Below are 19,277 nucleotides of genomic sequence, written 5' to 3'. Positions count from 1 at the left end.
AAAAGTTTTTCAACTTATCTAAAATAATAATCATCAGATTTTAAATAATAAAAAATATATTAAATATAATGAATATGTGTGTTGTTTTTATCATAGATATGCCTTTTTAAATCATATAAATATTATTTTAGGTGCTTTAAAATTTTTATCTAATATCTAAAATTTTATGCATAAGGCTATAAAGACGATCTTCAAATTCAATATGTGATAAAATACGATAAAAAAATAACAATTATAATGAAGGAGTGATGATCACTTTGGATAGGTTAAGTCTTCTGCTCTGTGACCAAGTTTAGCTAATTTTATTGTCACCTTGTGCATTCTTTTGCCAAATTTCTTTAATAGCTCCTCCAAATTTAACTTTTTGAACACCCAAGATATTTGTATTTAAATAAAAAAATTATGAATTGTGATATTTACAGTCTTGCTAAGACTTCACTGTATATTATATATCTTCTTCATGTCTATCTTAGAAAGAGTACATAAAGTAAGTATTCAATCTTAATACTTCAGTGAATTCCTTGACCTTATAGTCAAAAAATGAACTCCCCTGAGGCGATTGGTTCTGCTTCCTTGCCTCCACCTCCTTCTATTCCACCATATCCACCTCCCGACCCGCCTCTGGTTGTTGGCCGAGTTAATGAGATAGTAAAAGATGCTCAAGATGTTGCTCCAACAATAGTAAATATTGCTGGGCCCAATGAAGAGATACCAAAAGCTGGCAAGGGTGTCGTTTCAAATGCCAAGGCTAAGGCTCCCTACTCGTCGTGCCCCAAGTCGTGGGCGGAACTGTTCAAGGCCACCCACACACGAGTTGATCCAAAAGGACCTGCTGGTGAATACTCATCTATACTTCAGAGAATCGCACAAGCCGCCACGACCAAAGCTGCAACTGATCCTGCCGGAGTGTAAGAGAGCAGGGCTGAATGGAAGTTTAGCCTTATAGGTAAGTTTCTCGGGAGACCACCTCCTCTATCCTATCTTGGTAAGGAGACGGAGAGGAGGTGGAAACCTGCTAGAAATTTCCAAGTTATTGATATGGCTGGTGGCTTTTTCATTTTCAAATTTTCCTATAAGGAGGATATGTTAAAAGTTCTTACGAGAGGGCAATGGACCTTTAGAGGCATGGTCCTCAATCTTATCCCTTGGAGGCAGAATTTCCAACCACTATCAGAGGAAATCTTATCTTCTCCCGTTTGGGTGCAATTGGTCGGGTTGCCGGAGGAATACTAGCCCCAAGATATGCTTATGGACATTGCTGTAGATATCGTCAAACCTTTGAAGATTGATGGGTATACCCTTGCCCATTCTCGTGGGCGTTTTGCCAGAGTTTATGTTGAGCTTGATCTTACTAAGCCACTTAAGCAGTCCACTCTCGTTGGCCCGCCTGGGGAACAAGTTATTCAAGCGGTGGCCTATGAGAATCTTCTGGTTGTTTGTTTTAGATGTGATTGTATCGGCCACAGGATTATTGCTTGTCCTAGTGGGCCTGTGGTTAATGAGAAATCCTCTAAAGTCCCAGTGGAGGGCGATCATGTTATGTCGGATGCAAAGCTCCAGACCTCCCAGGCGGCCAACCCTAATGACATAGAATCGGAGCCATATGGCCCTTGGATCTGTGTCCAATGGAAGGGCCGCCGGGGAAAAGAGGTCAATTTAGTGCTTGGAAATGCCTCCGACTTGGCGGAAAAGGTGACGGAGGTAGGGAATCCGGTGGCCCCTGGGCCAGATAGCTCCACGGGCGGTAAGCTTACCGTCCCCACATTGTCGAGTAGTTGGAAGGATAACCCTGCCAGCGGTACTCCCACCCAACCTCCTAGGGCTTCTTGCCCTAACACTCTGAGGGCACGTAATTAGAGAAGAAGGGCTCGAGGTGGCCCATCGTGGGCAGCTCACCCTGCCCCTTTTGGTGACCCTCCCCGTCCTATGTCTAATCTCATTAATGTTGTTGTCCCCTACACACAACTCCCCTATTCTCCCAACGGCTCCTTGAATAACCATGCCATTCCACCGATCCAAACTTTCTCGAATCAAATGCCTGTAGTGTGCATGCCATCCCATCAATCAGCCCCCCTTACATCACATGCTCCTGTCTCTGATTTGATAGCTGTTGATATCCCCTTAAATGCCTTTACCTCAGATATGACTTATCTTTCTCCCCAAGAAACCTCCTTCGCTAGTCCTCTGTTGGTCCCGGTTCACTCCAATGCAAATAGAGTTAACGACCTTGGAACCGAGTCCCACCCTCCACCCTCCTCCCGGTCATTTCCCTCTTCTGCATCCTGATTTCACCATTGTTCTCCCCTATTCTACCTTGCCTGAAGCTTTGCCTGCTGAAGGGTTTCAATTTCCCCCTAACCTATCTATCCTCCCTCCTCCTCATGACCCCGAAGGGGGACCAAGTCATGAAGAAATGGTAGCGCTCGCATGCAATGCCCTCACCCATGCTAGAGAAAGGGCTACTACCGAGGCTACTATCATTCCTGAGGAGCTACCCGACCCTGATCTCCGTGCCTTCCCTGCTCCAAAGTCCTTATATTAGAGAAAGTTGATGAACCCCTTTTCTATGATTAAATCAACTTCCCTGCTTAAACCTCGAAGGAAAAAAATGCAAAGAGGCTAGCCACAGATGCTGGCTAAGAGCATATCAACCCAAGTCAAATTCCGGAACATCCTGAGCAGGACCGGGCCACCCATATGGTTTCCTAATGCGTGTACTCTCATGGAACATCCGTGGTCTCATGAAAAGGGAAGGCCAAATGCATTTTTTCAAACTTATGGTAGCTTATTCTCCTGAAATTTGTTCACTTGTGGAAACACACACGGATGATCGTGCAACGACTCTTTTTACGCAGGCTTGCTCTTGACTGGGAGGGTACCTATGTTCCGGGGACGGGTGCACAAGAGGAATTCTTCTATGCTGGCGCACTTCCCTCTACAAAGTTACGGTGGTACACTCCTCTACACAAGCCTTACATGTTATCGCCTCTAAACAAGGTAATAATCCTTGCTTAATCTCAGTAATTTATGCTAGTACGGATACCCAGATCCATAACTGGTTATGGTTTGAACTGAGTTTTCTTTCAATTAAGTTGCCTTGGATCCTTATGGGAGATTTTAATTGCATTCTTAACCCAGAGGACAAAATTGGAGGTAGACCTTTCTCTTTATCTTATTCAGTTTCGGCTTTTCGATCTTTAATTAGCAAAATCGATTTGCTTGATATGGGCTTTAGTGGACTTCCTTATACATGGTGCAATAATAGACATGGTTTAGCTAGGATTTTAGTTCGATTGGATAGGGTTTTTGTTTCCTCTGCACTTCTAATCATGCCCCAATCTTGCTAACTCTCAGTGATTTTAAACTTAGAAAAAAATTGTCTTTCCGCTCTGAATGGTTCTGGTTTAAATACCCGCAAGTTCGAGAAATAAATGCTAATGTCTGGGGTAGACAAACTCAGCAGGATATTTCCCCTACTCAAAGTTTCCTATCTAAGCTTAAAAATGTCCAATCCTCTGTCTCCCACTGGAATCGTACCAGCTTGGACCGACTAGAGGATAATCTGGACAAGGTTAAGAAAGAAATAGGGATTTTGGAGAGGAAAGAAATCCTTGCCCTTCTATCGGTTACCGACAGTACTAATCTCAGTATTCTTAATCGTCGGTGTTCGGCTCTTCTTAAACAAATATGTATGAAATGGCATAGCAAATCTCGTAACAATTGGCTAGTAGATGGTGATGAGAATATAAATTTTTTTCATTTAACTACTAAAATTAGGAGGCAAAGGAATTTTATTGATAAAATCCAACTTATGGATAACTCTGAATGTGTCTCGCTCTTCTTGATCAGTCATGCATTTGTCGCCTTCTATAAGAACCTGTGATGCGAGGATGTCGGGGCCTCCATGGCCTCGGATCACTGGCCACCCCTACCTGTCATTGACCCCCCCTGCAATGATGAACTCATCAGGCAGTTCTCGATCAAGGAGATGAGAAAGGTTGTGTGGTCCATGCCGACTGGAAAGGCCCCTAGCCCCGATGGTTTTCAGGTTAAGTTTTACCGTAATTACTAGGACATTATAGGCCCTGATTTAGTTAACTCACTTTGGCATTTTCAATATTTTGGTTTTCTCCCTGCCCAATGGGGGCCAACGTATTTATCTTTCATTCCAAAAAAAGCTCAATCCAGTCAAGGTGGTGGACTATTGACCTATCTGCTTGTGTAATGTGAATTATCGTATCTTAGCTAAACTGTTAGCTGATAGAATCAAACCCCTCCTCTCGAACCTGAATTAGCTCGAGCAAACATCCTTTATGGCTGGTCGGCATATCCATGATAGCATTGCAACTGCGCATGAAATTGCAAATTTTTTAAACTCGTATAAGTGTAGGAAAGATTATATTATGATCAAGGTTGACTTAGAAAAAGCCTATGATCGCTTAAACTAGTCAGCTATTATTGGTACGATGCATGCTATGAATTTTCCTGCTAAATTTGTTAATTGGATAGATGCATGTGTTAAATCTTCTATATTTGTTGCTCTGATAAATGGATCCTCATCTGCTTGGGTTAAAGGTGGAAGAGGAATCCGTCAAGGTGATCCTCTTTCCCCTTACCTTTTCATCATTATTTCTGAAATTTTTACCGGTCTTATGAATTGTGGGGTTAATTTGGGTAACATTAACCTAATCTCTTTTGAGAACAATATCAATATTAGTCATCTGATGTATGCGGATGACCTTCTTCTAGTTTGTGAAGCCTGCTCTAGGGCGTGTAGTGCTATCGTTAATATGTTCAAGAAGTATGAGCGGATTTCTAACTTGAGGATGAACAGAGAGAAATCGGAGGTTTATTTTTCGAATAGAGTGCCCCTACATAAGCGGGCTACTGTACTTAGCAGCCTGCGAATATCTTGTGGGGATTTTCCTTTTAAATATTTGGGATCCAAAATCTCTCCCAAAAGACTACTCATCAAAAATCACGAGGAACTTCTCTCTAAGATTAATAATAGGCTAGCTGGTTGGAAAAGATCCTGTCTAACACAGGCAGAGAGAGTTGTCCTAATCAACTCTATCATAAACTCCATACCAGTACATCTTATGTCATCCACCTAGACCCCTATGGCTATTGCCGATCGGATTGCCAAACTCTCTAGGAAGTTCCTCTAGGATAAGAACAGCTACAATAAGGGGCTGCACCTTATTGGGTGGGACACAGTCACTAAGCCCAAGTGTGCTAGTGGGCTTGGCATTAGAGATCTACATACTATGAGAATTTCCCTCATGGCTAAGAATATTAACAAATTGCTTAATGGTGATGGTGAGTTTTGGGCCAAGGTGATGAGGGCCAGATATGGAACTCCGCACCCTTGGTCCCTACACAAGCCAAAAAACTGTTCTTGGACATGGAGGCTAATTCTTAATGCTGTCAATGAGATCAAGGATGACTTTGTCAAAATTATTCATGATGGCAAGGGTACTAGTGTTTGGAATGATCCGTGGATCTCTTCCATGCCTTTAAACCGCTGGCCTACCTTCTTTAATATCAATAGGGTAACCTCAATCTCCAAAGTCTCTAACCTCGTCTATAATAACTGTTGGAATGAGGATCTCATTCACTCTATCTTTGGTCATGAACTAAGTTAGTCCATCCTTAGAATCCATATCCCCCTAACTATGGGATCTGATAAATGGATTTGGCGTTTTCACTCGTCCGGGTATGCTTCTTCTAAAACTGCCTATTGCCATATCAAAAATCAGTTGGGCAGAAGGGCTTGCTGGCCAGGTTGGAAGAACTTTTGGGATATGGCAATCCCATCCAAAATTAAAATCTTCCTCTGAAAATTATGTTAAGGCAGACTTCCTACAAATTGTAACTTGGGTAGCCTTGGTCTTGGTGTGGACCAATGCTGTCGAGTGTGCTCTTTGCATAATGAAACTACTAAAGGTTGCCACTATAATTTGGGATTATGTTAAGGAGGCATATGGCGCAGAAAATTAGACTTTGGGATAGTTGGGCTGATAGCACTTGGCTCAATGAGGGCGAAGGGCTCTCGGCAAGAGATAGAGCTGTCTCAAGGGCGCTCATCGCAGTATCCTTTTGGACAATATGGAAATATCGTAATCGAGTAGTCTTCAACAAGGAGAGAGAAGACCTTGATAAGGTTTACTTACGTCTCATCCCATTAGCTAATGAATATATGAGTAGTAGATATGTTGAACACACGAAACCTGTTGTCTCTGAAATCTTCATTCAGTGGGAACCACCACCTCTGAGCTGGTGGAAAATAAACACTAATAGCTCTTTTGAGAGTAATGGGGGAAATTGGAGGGGCAGGCTTCGTGATTCGACACTCTAACTGTGCCCCTCTCTTTGTAGGAGCTCGCTGTGAATTTTACTCATCAGTCCTGATAGCAGAGGCAGTAGCAATTAGAGAGATGCTTCTATTCCTAAGAGACAAAGACTGTCAAAGAATCATCATCAAATCAGATTCTCTCCTCCTGGTCAACATTTTGAATGATAAAACTAAACCTACATGATCAATAGAGGATATAGTGTTTGACATCAAATTCCTAACTTGCAATTACCAAAATTGTAAAGTTAATCACATTTTTAGAGAGGCTAATCATCTTGCTGATTGGCTTGCTAATTTTGATAGAACCAATGACTATGGTTGTACCTGGGATGAGGGTTTTCCTTTTGATCTTCTACAGTTATTGGCCTCCGATTCGAACAGAGCTTTTGGTAACCGTGGAAGTTAGTCTATAAAATCCTTCTTTCTTTAAAAAAAAATCTTAATACTTCCTCTTTTCCCTAATTTTTTCTAACCCTATGGTCTTACTAAGACTTCACTACATATTGTTACCTTTTTCATGTAAATCTTCTGAGAGAGTAATGAGTATACAACCAAGTAGCCTATTTCATTAACTTTTTTTAACCCAAGCGGAGTCTATTCCTATAATCTCCTTAAAAGTTTGTTAAGTTTAATCTTAGAAAAGTATTCCAATCCTATGTGATCCAATATTTAGGCAAGCTATACCTAGTACAGATATAAATTGAATTTCCTTGTTATTATCTTGTGTTCGAAATAGAACAATGTTTTTTTGAAGGAAATTCCCAGAGATTAAACATTAAGCTTATTTATTCAGATTTTTTTTTTTCCAGATCTTAAGGGGGTTTTATTTTTTGGAATGTAATATTAGACTTACCATTTTAATTCCCAATAAAATCGTCTCAAAAATCTAAATATACCCTTCCGAACACTATAAGGTATTCGAATACCATCACGAAGCATCGAAAACTCTCTTCCGCTTAGTCTCGGACGCGATCGCGATCGATTGGATTGATCCAAGGAGCCGATGCGGGGATCGAGGGGGCCGATCAACGCGGTGGTGGGATGGGTGAAGCGGCAGCCGCCCAAGGTGAAGGCGTTCCTCGCCGTGGTGACCGGGATGGCGGCGCTCGTGTTCATCCGGTTCGTCGTCCACGACCACGACAACCTATTCGTCGCCGCGGAGGCGGCGCACGCAATTGGCATCTCCGTCCTCATCTATAAGCTCACAAAGGAGAAGACTTGCGCTGGTTTGAGACCCCCCTCTCCCTCTAAAAATCCTCCCTTTCTATCTTGGTTGTTAAAATTTGATTGATTTGATCGTGAATTGGTACATGTCTACGTGGATTTGTCTGAATCGTAAGACTAGTGTTGTTTTCCTGTTTGATTCGTTGTTCCTAGGAGGAATTGAAGATTAGCGAGTTCAGCATGAAATATTTATGTACTTTTACGAAGTAGGTTGATATTTCGTAGGCCCAAAGGCTGTTTTTTCTCCTTCCTTCGGAATCAAAATTCAGGTTCTTTCTTTCTTTCTTTCTTTCTTTCTTTCTTCTTTCTAGTTTTTCAAGGGATTGTGATATGGGCTGCAAACAATCTTAATGCTTTTCTTCTCCCAGAAAAATGAAAAAAAAAAAAAAAATCTCAAGCCAAAATGATCATTTAGCAGACCTATCTGTTGGTTGCAGGAAATGGCGGCATGAACAATTCATGATTTGTAGATCAGGGGAATTGCATCTCCAGAAACTGATACATTACTATATTCCACATGCTGGAGCATGAAATTTGGAAAGAGTTGAATAGTTATAGTCTAGGCTTGGAAGCAATATAGACATTTATATTTTGACTTTGAGCTTTCAAGCCAATATGTGAGTTGTCATTTCCAAAAGTGTTCGTCGAGAGGGAAATACTAGAGCAGCGAATGAATATAGTAGGTGACTGAGGAATGTAAGAGCAATATACATGCTTCTTCTGCAAGGATGCTATCTATACTTTGAGTTGTTTGCATGTTCAGATAGCTTGCCACATGATGCTTATACTTATTCACATCATGTTTTCAATATTCAAATGACGAGCAAAATGTTGCATTGTGGGATGGTGAGGAGTCACTGATTTTTCATATTTTGTCTACTCGAGTGAATATGGCTTTTCTTATTCTAGGCTTCTCAGTAATTGACTTGTAGCAACTGCTCTGATTTACTTAATAATCTGATTTATTTTAAATTTCAAATATTGCAGGACTATCTCTAAAGTCTCAGTATTTAACAGCTTTATTTCTAGCTGTTAGACTTTACTGTAGTTTCGTTATGGAGTATGACATCCACACGCTGCTGGACACTGCTACACTTGTGACTACTCTCTGGGTCATATATATGATACAATTTAAACTAAAATCAAGTTACATGGAGGATAAGGACAACTTTGCAATATATTTTGTGGTAAGACATCTCTTAGTTTCTTGAACCTTGCTATATTAGGCATTTAAAACTGCTAGAACTTGGAGCATATCTTTAATATTATTGATCTTATGGAAACTTGTGTTAGTCATAAAGACAGTTGAGTTTTAGAATATCTTTTATTTCCACTTCTTTCTTATTTAGGTTGGCACTAAAAATTAGTACCAAAGCATTTTTAATACTGTTAGTTTTTTCAGGGATGGAAAAATTTTATGTTCCTTCATTTGTTATATTTAGATTTTGTTGCATGAACTGTTTCATTAATTGAGGGTGATCATGCATCTGTCATGCATCTTTCATCTTGAGGTGGTTAAATAATTACATGCTTGGGTGCCTTGAATATTGCTACCCCATATGCTCAGAGAAATTCCTATGTAGAATTATCTGGCAAGTGTAATTGTAGTACATTTCCTGAAAGCATCATTTCCTAAAATACTTGTGGTATTCTTTTGGTATCTGCGATAACAATCCTTAATTTGATTTGAGGTAATAATGAGAAGCATATAAAACTCATGCCAGTGTTTTTATCTTTCTACTTCATCCCATTTGGTCTTTCCATGTTTGCATTTCTGCATTTAGTATCTGGAGAATGCTTTAGTTAAATTAGGCTCAGGAAATCTATACATCTTTGTTGTATGTAACTGCTTTTCAAAAGTCATATGAAATATCATCTTAATTAACTTTTGCATGGTTCCTAACAATTCATGATTGGGATAAAACAATCATGAGGTCTGGAGCATGCGTTGCTTATGGCGATTTTCTTTGATGGATTGGAAAGTGAAAGCATTTAGTGTTTTGATGATCATTTCGTGAAAATTTGATTGGAAAATTTTGTGTTATTATGCAGTCAAATATTTCTCAGTGAAGGAGGAAAAGAAAAGGAAAAACACTATTACTAATCCTCCACTAGGGAGTACTACATGAGCTTTACATTATTCTATGTTCCTTTTGTTTTCTTTTTTACATCTGTGGGGATTCACTGCAATATATTTAGATTCAGGGAAGTCATGGTATACAATATTGTTGGTCTTATAATCTTATATATGATCATCTGAATGACTTAATCACGTGACCTAGAGTTTCCTACTTGAAAGGCGAGGTTTGGAGAGGTCATTGCTTAATTTCTTTGTTTTCTGTAATGGGAGTAAATCGTGCAATTTGTTACACATCTCATGTGCAGAGAAATTATTGGAATATATAATTTTGAAAGAGCTGTAAGTTCAAACTTAGTGAGCAGAAATATGAAGTATTTTCTCAGTCAAATTCTCATACATATTCCTTTTATTGTGCTGGTTACAAATATAAAAGAATTGATATCGTTTGCAGGTCTTGCCTTGTGCCATACTAGCCCTAATTATTCATCCTTCGACGACACATAATATTCTGAACCGGATATTTTGGGCCTTCTGCGTTTATCTGGAAGCTGTTTCAGTGTTGCCTCAATTACGTCTGATGCAAAACACAAAGGTAAATTTGAAAATATAACTATACAATCCCTTGTATTTTTAGGAGTCAACTGTTCTCACCTTGTCTTTGTTTGGCAGATTGTTGAACCATTCACAGCTCATTATGTATTTGCTTTGGGAGTAGCTAGGTTTTTGAGCTGTGCTCACTGGATTCTTCAGGTTGGCTTTATACATAATTTCTTAAAGACAACCTTAGATTTTTATTTGTTAACCTATTATGCTGATTGAAGTTGGTAGTTCCTGTATTATTTGTGATATAGGAACGTCAGACAACATATAAGCTGTTATTATTATTATTTAAATTTATTATGTAACCAAAGAGATACTTGCTATACTTTGCCTAGTATATGGTTATGAAATAAGCACATTTGACAAACAAAACTTCCCGTCATATTTCACCAGCGAGGTATTAGTTTGTCTGACAGCTAGTTTCATAATAGATTAAAATAAAAATAAAAATTCATAAATATGGATCTATATGTAATGAAAGAGTAGATACAGTTTACCCAGAGGAACTTCCTATGTTATTAGGTTTTGGATACTCGCGGACAGTTGTTGACGGCTCTGGGATATGGATTGTGGCCTCCTATGGTTCTACTCTCCGAAATTGTTCAAACTTTCATCCTCGCGGACTTCTGCTATTACTATGTGATGAGGTAACAATGCTATTTTTACACCATTGTGCACCTACCTGTAGAGAATTAGTTTCGAATCTTGTCCTAATTTGCGCTGTTTGTTACAGTTTGGTTGGTGGGCAACTGGTGCTACGTCTTCCTTCAGGAGTGGTGTGAGATTGAAGCTCAAGATGCGGTTAATGTACCCTGAAATAACCTTGAAACTTTTTCTTCTTTTCCAGGATCTTTTTTTATGGCATTTCTGAGTTATGAACTGATTGTAACAATTTGCACCAAGTTTAACATAAAAGACTTGTGTTTAGAGATTGGAGTTGGAATTGAGGTATTTGATCTGGACTTGCATGAAGTCTGTAACGGCAATTTGCCAATCTTCCAGTAGATTGCTAGTCTAAGACTTGTTTGGCCACGAAATACTTTTTTTTTCCTACGAAAAATAAAACCATTCTATAAGAATTGATGGTGTGGCATCGTCTTGTTGCATTGATTACAATATTTGTAAGTTATGTCACGTCTCTTGAAAGACTTAGCATATCGATTTATATGATCTATCAAATATATATATATATATATATATAGGAGGGAAAACGTTGAAGCTATTTATCTCTCTTTACCCTGGGAGTGATATATATAAAATTTACTTTGAAGTTCGAACATTGACGCAGTTTAGGTCCCAATTCATGCGGTTGTTCTTGGTGATAAGTTAGCAATTAAGGGTGAAACATGTAAATTTCCCTTTCAACAATTCCGCACGGAGAATATAACTTAAGATCGGCGACCTCCTCTTAGATTCCAATCCCCCTTCCGAGATAATTCCTTGTTGAAACCAAACCGGGGTTTAAAACCTGTCCTTTTCTCCACCTCCTTTTTGGTACTCCTCTCTCTTCTCCCAAAATGGAGAACGCGAAGGAAGGCGGCGATGGCGATAAGCCCACCGATGTGAACCCCAACCCTAATTCAACCTCCCCCACCGGAGATGCCGCCGTCCCCGCGGCTGATTCGGCCGCGGCGGCGCCTCCTCCTCCGCCTCGCACGCCGTTCACCAGCCTGAGCCAGGTCGACGCCGACCTCGCCCTCGCCAGGGCCCTCCAAGAACAGGCAAGAAATCTTTATCTCCTTCCTCCTCACCTCTCCTATCCTATCCTTTCTTGGATCCATCTTGGGGATAGAGTTAGGGTTCTCCAAGTTTGTTGAAGTGCTTTGAATTGGTTCAGGAGAGGGCTTACATGATGTTAAGGTTAAACAACGGGGAAGGAAGCGACTACGGGAGCTCCGAGGTCGGGAGCTACGAGTACGAGGAGGGAGACGATCTCGATCATGATCACGATCACGATCACGATCACCCTATCGGGGACGGGGGGAGCATCGAGGGAAGCGATTATGGCGAAGATGCGTTTGATGCCAACGATCCGGACGTCGATCTTGGGGAATTCGACGATGATGAGGCGTTTGCGAGGGCGCTGCAGGATGTCGAGGAGCGGGAGGTGGCTGTCCGCTTGATGGCACTTGCCGGACTGAACGATTGTGAGTGAATCTTGTTAAAAAATTTGTTGCTTTGATGCTACTTCTTGGATAGGTTTTGAGTTTGTGATCTTTTAGGGCGGGCTGAGGTGGACGATGAGGACTATGGCGATAATTCTCAGGTTAATGAGCAGGTAAATCTATATTTTTGTTATTGTACTGATCAATGAATAGCTGCGAGGTGTTATTTTGCAATTAACGGAATTACTTTGAATTACTCGAATGAAATTAAGTTGTATATGTTTGTAAGAACCGTGATTTCTTTTTAAAATTCTTGCATCAATTACCTATTGCCCTATACACATCCACGAACAGAAATTTTTAATTGCTTGTTCATCAAATCTTGTGTATCTTTCTATTATTTGCCATGTCATTTACAGAGTCCTCATAAGTTATAAAACTTTGTTCTGAGGTGATCTTTTCCTTCATGGTGTAGAATATTCTGAGATACTCTGCTTGGTGTTGATCTTATGTATGAACTTATTTTAAGGTTGGTTCTGTCAAACAATGTAGTTTGTTTTATACAACGAAAGGTTGCAATAATAGACTTTTATTACATCTGACAATCTAGTTATTTTTTATACAAAACAAACTAACAAGGGTCCCTGATATAACAGAACACCTATTTCAGTGTAATCTTCATAAAACATTCATAGGGACCTAGCTTTTTTACAGCTTTTTTGAAGCTTAATGGAGTAAAAGGAATCCGGCTGGTCCTACTTGATTGACACCTAATAGGATCTCTTAGTTCTGTTAGTATCATTCATTATTGTTCTTGTTACCTCTTATATTGTTGCTTCTCTTGAATTGGTAAGACATATACGTACTGCACCTTTTCATGAATAACTACACTGTTGAAGTTCTTTCTCAAATTTCTGCATGACATCTGCTGAATTCATGCTAGTGTAGCGTTCAGTTTACATTTCAGAAATCAGGGAAACTTCTTCTCTTATGGCTTAAAAGCCCAAAAAACATAAGAATTATGGGGGATGGTCAGTTTTTAAATAACATCTTGTCCTCTAAAAGATTGGAAAGGAAGTATAATATCTTGTATTTATTCAGTAATGTCTTTTATATGTCCTGAATTCTTTTGCAACATGAATATGTTTTTTAGGAGAGCTGTCTCGGATAAAGATACACGATTTCTTTTCATGTTGTTTGAGATAGGGATAGTGTTGTTTCATATTTTTTATGTTTTGGGCATCAACTCATCAAGTTCCCTTGAATCATTCCCTCACCCCACCAGACATGCTCTTTTTACTTGCTATGTGTCATCTTTATGAACAATAGGATCAATTACGTGATTTCTGTAGTTACTTCTGATTCTTTGATCTGTGTGCCATCTGGTAGCTAGTATTTCTGGAACTTCATAATGATAACTAATTAGAGATACTAAGCTGCATTTGTTTAATTTACCTATTGTGGGTAATTAAGATATGAGATCTTTGATGTTCTGGTGATGGCAGGATGGATGGCAAGAAGTTGATCCTGATGAATATTCGTATGAGGTAAAAGGAGATTTCTTTTTAAGTATGTTTTGCATAAATTTTTTTGGAGTCCTTATTTTGAGAGTAGACATCTCTACCATTCTAGGAGTTGGTTGCATTGGGTGAAGTAGTTGGGATTGAGAATAGAGGCCTCTCTGCTGATACAATTGCATCTTTGCCTTCAATCACTTACAAAACACCAGAGGTGCAAGATGGCAACACTGATCAGTATGTACTCACTTTGTTCACATTATATTTTATCGATTGTCTATGTATGATGAAATAGTGAATCCTGCTTCCATTTAATTTATGTTGCAGATGTGTTATTTGCCGGATGGAATATGAGGAGGGCGACTCTTTAGTTGTGCTTTCTTGCAAACACACGTACCACCCTGAATGCATAAACAAGTGGCTTAAAATAAACAAGGTTTGTTCTTGTAATAACAGAGCTTATTTTCTGCTTCCATTATTCCATGATTTATGTATGTATCATTATATCATATGTCCACGGGATCAATAATTTTGTTCTATCATTATTCTTTTGTTTACCAGAATATTCTTCTCAATGTTTATTTATTTTTATTTTTTTGGCTTACAATGTATGTGATTTTGTGATATAAAATATTTTCTTGTTTCTAGTTTTTTAGTTGAAATTCAGTCTGATGCATGTTATAAACTGCTAATAATCTATAGATCCAATCTTTATATGCGCTTCTAGATCACTAGTTTACTCTACTTGTGAAATTTTGTTGCTTACTCATGTAGGTCACTCGACCTTATAAAAGATAAACCAATTTGTAGTGGTGGTCAACATTTAAATGTTTATTTTATGATTAAATATATTTTGACACTATGTACTTATATCCAAAATTATTTTACAAGTATATACTTCAAAATGTCTTAAAGCAGTTATGTACTTATGACTAAAGTAGAACTATTAGTTTTTTTTTAAACTTAACTGACCGTCGCCAAATGACCAAAATATCTTATCGTGTTTGTTAGGCATAATATACGGGTTTTTAAGATCATGCCTCCAAATGACCAAAATAGTCATAATTTATATTGTTGTCTTATAAATTGCACCATTGGATGTAATTTACTCAACTTTATAAAAATTTGAATTTATTCATACTTACTATATAGTTAGTACAATCTAGAAACCTTTCCCTTATGTTACTGTATGTCTAAGCTATCTTTAATGAGCTCTTTGTTCACAATAGCATGGCCTTGAAGGACTATCCATAGCATTGAAAAAAATAGTTGGGAAGAGGCAATGGGAATGCAAAAGTAAGAGCTATCTAGAAGAAAATAAGAGAATGATTATTTTTTTAAAGAGAAAATTATTTATATGAGAGAGAGAGAGAGAGAGAGAGTGCCAATTTATTTTGGACGTTATTTAGGTGCATATAATTAATTTGGGCCTAAGTACAAAATGGTAAAACATATTTAACTATTTTTTATTATATATAAGTATTATAAAAAATTAATGGGCTAATTTTAGTCATAAGTATAGTGACTGATTTTTAAAGTATATGAAGGTAAAATAATTTGAGCCTAAGTACAAAATGGTAAAACATATTTAACTATTTTTTATTATATATAAGTATTATAAGTATAAGTGAGATTTTTCTGAATTCATGATTTTATACATTTTCCCCTTTTATTAAAGCATGGCTGATTTTTTTTTCTTTACTGTAGTCTCTACATCACTATTATTATATTTGTCTTGCAATCTTGGACACCAAGGCAGAGAATGTGCTTGTTTTTCCATTTTCAAAACATACTATTCAAGAACTTTTGAAGGCCTTTCAAGTTTGAGCTTACCAGACATGCAAGTACATTTTCACTGAGATAATCGAAATTGGCCCCTCAACAATTTTGAATGTGCTAAAGGGGTCAACTCGCCTTTCTATAGTTTCAGCCATTTTTACTAATTTACTTGCTAATGCACCTGAGTTTCCTAATACCTGCAAATGTACACGTGTGCATCTCATTGAATGTAGGCTAATTACTTGCTAATACACCTGAGTTTTCCTAATACGTGCTAATGTCACATGTTAGTAGGCACATGTCAGTGAATGTAGACTAAGTACTTGCTACTCTACCCACGTTTTCCTAGTACCTACGTGTATCTCAATCTGATGATATTAAAAGACCATCCCTGCATGAAAAGTGGAAGTGATATTCTTTTGCAAATTCAAAATCTTGAAGGATCATTCTGTGAAATCCTTTTTCTGTTTCATGTTGCTAAAAAACAAATATAGGCCTGAGGAAAAGGAGCCTATTATATGTCCTCTTATCTGCCACACTGTTTTGCTTGACGATTCTCTATCTCTTATTCAACTGGATGGTAATATTTCACCAGTCATTTTTGCCTTTTTTACTAATGAGTATGCATTTTCTAATTGTTATTACGGTTGTCCTCATTTGCTGCTTGTTTCTATGAACACAACATTTCTTATGTTCTTGTTGTTATGAACACATTTTACTTTTAAAAAACAATGGGTTGCTTATGCTCTTATATTGGATATCACACCACATTTCTTGGCATTTCAAAATTTGTAGGTTCCACTTTAGACAGAAGTGTAAGTTAAAAAATGCTTTAAGCATAATAACATCATCTTAAAGATGTCAGCACTCTTGTAATAAAGAGTTGCAAACTTTCTTGGTATCTTTTGGTTGTACAAAAGCATGACTGATGTCTTTTTTATTTTATTTTTAATTTTAATTTTCATAGGAAGAGCCATTCCAAGATTGTTCTCGTTGGTCACTAATTTTGTGGTTTCATAATAACCATTGATTAAATAATTAATTGCAACAAATTACAAGATCTTCTGAATCAGATCCTTGAGCTCAATATTAAGTTGGTTTTCAACCATCATCTTTTTGCTATTTAACCAGTATCCATGTTCTCTTGAAGGACTAATGTTTTTAGGTTCCCTTTATACTCTTTAAGGACTAATTTGTGTTAATTTACGCTAGATATTAGATGCTCTTCCTCATTATGATTGGCAATGTCGTCTATCTGATTCGACACAATTTTTCATGATTCCCCTTTGTTTTGCCGAGAAATTTCTACCTTTTATTGCTGCTAGCTCTATGAATTACATTCTTTCAATTTATCAACAATCTGGTGAGGCTACTTTTTAGTTCACCAGCATCTGGTGTAGAATTGGAGTTCAATTTGAAGTCTGAATATGCGTTAAGATTTAATTTCACTGCACTTCTATTTTCGGGAGTACAAAAAGGATGACATTTTTGGGACTATAGCATCACTTTCTCTATCGATATATAGCAGCTTGTCAGGTATTTGGCAGATAGTTACCAAGGAGTCAATACATAACAGCATATCAGGGACTTTGCAGCAACTGGACTTATTTTCTGTTTTCCTTTTTCTTGGTCAAGAGAATGAAAGAAAGCTGCCAGGGAGAATGATAGGGTGGGAGTCATAAGGATGGAAAAGTTTTCCCTTCTTTTAAGATGAAGAGGAAAGAGTTGTTTGAGAGAGCAGGAGGAAAGATACACGTGTATGAGGACAAATTTTTTCCCCCTATTTATCCTTCTTTTCAGATATATTGGGAGAGAGATCATCTAACAATGCGAATATCTTTTGATGGATAGTTAGGGAGAGTCATCAGGATGTCTTGAAGGTGAGAAAGTTCTATTTGTGTAAATAAAAATCCTATAGCTGACATTTTTCGTGCAAGAGAATAGATCTGCTGGTGTTTATGGCTGCTCCACATTAATCTTGTGTTCATGGAGATTTTATTCAGTGGCTAGTGAGACTGATGAATGAAATTTTCTTTGTTCGATGCAGGCGTGCCCTATGTGCAGTACTGAGGTTTCTACCTCAGAGAATAAACAGGAGTGATGACTGAAAAGCTAGCACAACCATCTCTGAACTTTGAGGAGGGATATGTCATGTGCGACTTTCCAAAATGCTATATCAATCGCCAATCATGGTGCAGTGAACGCAATTGATGCTGTTACATTTGTGCAGAAACTGGGAAATAATGCTATAATTGCTTTCTTGTAACTCTTTGGACTATCCAACTTTCTTTACTTTAAGAAGGATCTTGTCAATGTTAAAGCATGCTGCTCTTTATTCATGCAGATGCCTTCATATTTGTAACCGTGGTGCCTAGCCTCAGATTATAATGGCTTAACTGTACACATAAGTTTTATTAATGCTTCTCTGAGATAATTTTTGCCTTCCTGTTTAGTCCAATGTTTTAAATTAATTTAACTTAATTGAAAAATAAACTCTCTGCCTAAAATAGTGCTTTATGCAGACAAATTTGATGTTCTAAATTGAGGACTAGTTCCTAGATTTATGGTTGTCATCTTCTTTGTTTAAGTTACTGGCATGTCTGGAAGAGTTATCAAAAGGTTGGTCTCTTTTGGGGTTTCATGAGCCTAAATTGTGAACTGGGAGGTATATTATGTTGTGTCCTTTTTATCTTTCTGAGTTAAAATGGAGATGTAAATTTTTCCTAAAAGTAAAGAAGCAAAATGTGTATGTTATTGTTTAAAAATGAGTTGCCTCACTATAATATAGCGGACAACGAGCACTCAAACTATGAAACTATACCTCAAATAGGCTTCATGTGCAAGGATAATCTTACCTACAATTTGACTTTCTTCTCAAATATGGCCTTGGGCGCCCCCCCCAATTCTCTCATGAGAATTAGCAAATTGCCAATTTTGTGGAGTAACACATGTACTGATCTGTTATATATTCTCTAGCAAAATATATTCTATCCTTTTCCATGGAATGTAATTTTCTATTAGTACAAGTACTCATAAAAGAATGTAATACTAGGATTTGCATAATATATGAAGTGAAGAATGAAGTTAGGGACAAAGTTATATGTACCTTCAATTGTGAGCAGAAATTGTTCTTAAACACAGTGAAAGTTTGTACTTTGTGACTATGTTTTTTTAGAAATGCACATAGACAAATAATTCATTAGGTTTCAGAAAGTGATTATAACATTATACAAAATATAAAAAAGAGAGATAAGATAACATTTTGAAATAAGTCTCGCTCTTGGTTGAAATACAGATTGACCAATAATTAATCCAGAGTATTCATACGTAATATACAAGTACTCATGCTGAAATAAAACAGAGGAGATAAGATATCGGCCCTAGAGCAAGCCTCTCTTGGTCTACTAAGATTGCTCAGCATAGGAGAAATAGCTGTAAGAGACTTAAGCTCAGAGCGCTTCTCAACAAAGGGTTGATGTCTTATAGTTATTACGGACCAAAATAGACTAAATACGCTCAGAGGCCAACCAAATCAACCAAACAAACTCCGATCAAAATACAAAACCAGAATCTGCCCCTAATTTTAGCAAGAGTATCTAATAATAAATTTTAGCATT

General features: G+C 37.8%; 2 protein-coding genes across 3 annotated transcripts; both read left to right on the top strand.

The window, feature by feature from the left end:
- Positions 1-7,235: 7,235 nt before the first annotated feature.
- Positions 7,236-11,186, top strand: LOC140801355 (uncharacterized). Its single transcript, XM_073156431.1, has 6 exons — positions 7,236-7,581; positions 8,567-8,766; positions 10,111-10,251; positions 10,329-10,409; positions 10,782-10,906; positions 10,993-11,186. Exons 1-6 carry the CDS (start codon positions 7,359-7,361, stop codon positions 11,039-11,041), a joined length of 819 nt encoding a protein of 272 aa, XP_073012532.1. The 5' UTR covers positions 7,236-7,358; the 3' UTR covers positions 11,042-11,186.
- A 354-nt stretch (positions 11,187-11,540) lies between these two features.
- On the top strand, positions 11,541-18,106 carry LOC140800936 (E3 ubiquitin ligase BIG BROTHER-related-like). Of its 2 annotated transcripts, XR_012111328.1 has the most exons (8): positions 11,673-11,980; positions 12,097-12,406; positions 12,482-12,537; positions 13,870-13,911; positions 13,997-14,118; positions 14,209-14,317; positions 17,189-17,540; positions 17,708-18,106. XR_012111328.1 is itself a non-coding variant. In XM_073155871.1 (7 exons), exons 1-7 carry the CDS (start codon positions 11,777-11,779, stop codon positions 17,759-17,761), a joined length of 897 nt encoding a protein of 298 aa, XP_073011972.1. In that variant the 5' UTR covers positions 11,541-11,776; the 3' UTR covers positions 17,762-18,106. The 2 variants fall into 2 exon arrangements, 1 of the variants encoding a protein (XP_073011972.1); XM_073155871.1 differs by lacking the exon at positions 17,189-17,540 and having other exon boundaries at positions 11,541-11,980.
- Positions 18,107-19,277: the final 1,171 nt, after the last annotated feature.

The sequence above is a fragment of the Typha latifolia genome, chromosome 14 (genome assembly GCF_019914945.1).
Source record: "Typha latifolia isolate L0001 chromosome 14, TyphaL0001v2, whole genome shotgun sequence".
NCBI classification, from domain to species: domain Eukaryota; kingdom Viridiplantae; phylum Streptophyta; class Magnoliopsida; order Poales; family Typhaceae; genus Typha; species Typha latifolia.
The sequence above is the reverse complement of the archived record's forward strand: the minus strand, read 5'-3'. Positions and strand labels throughout refer to the sequence as shown.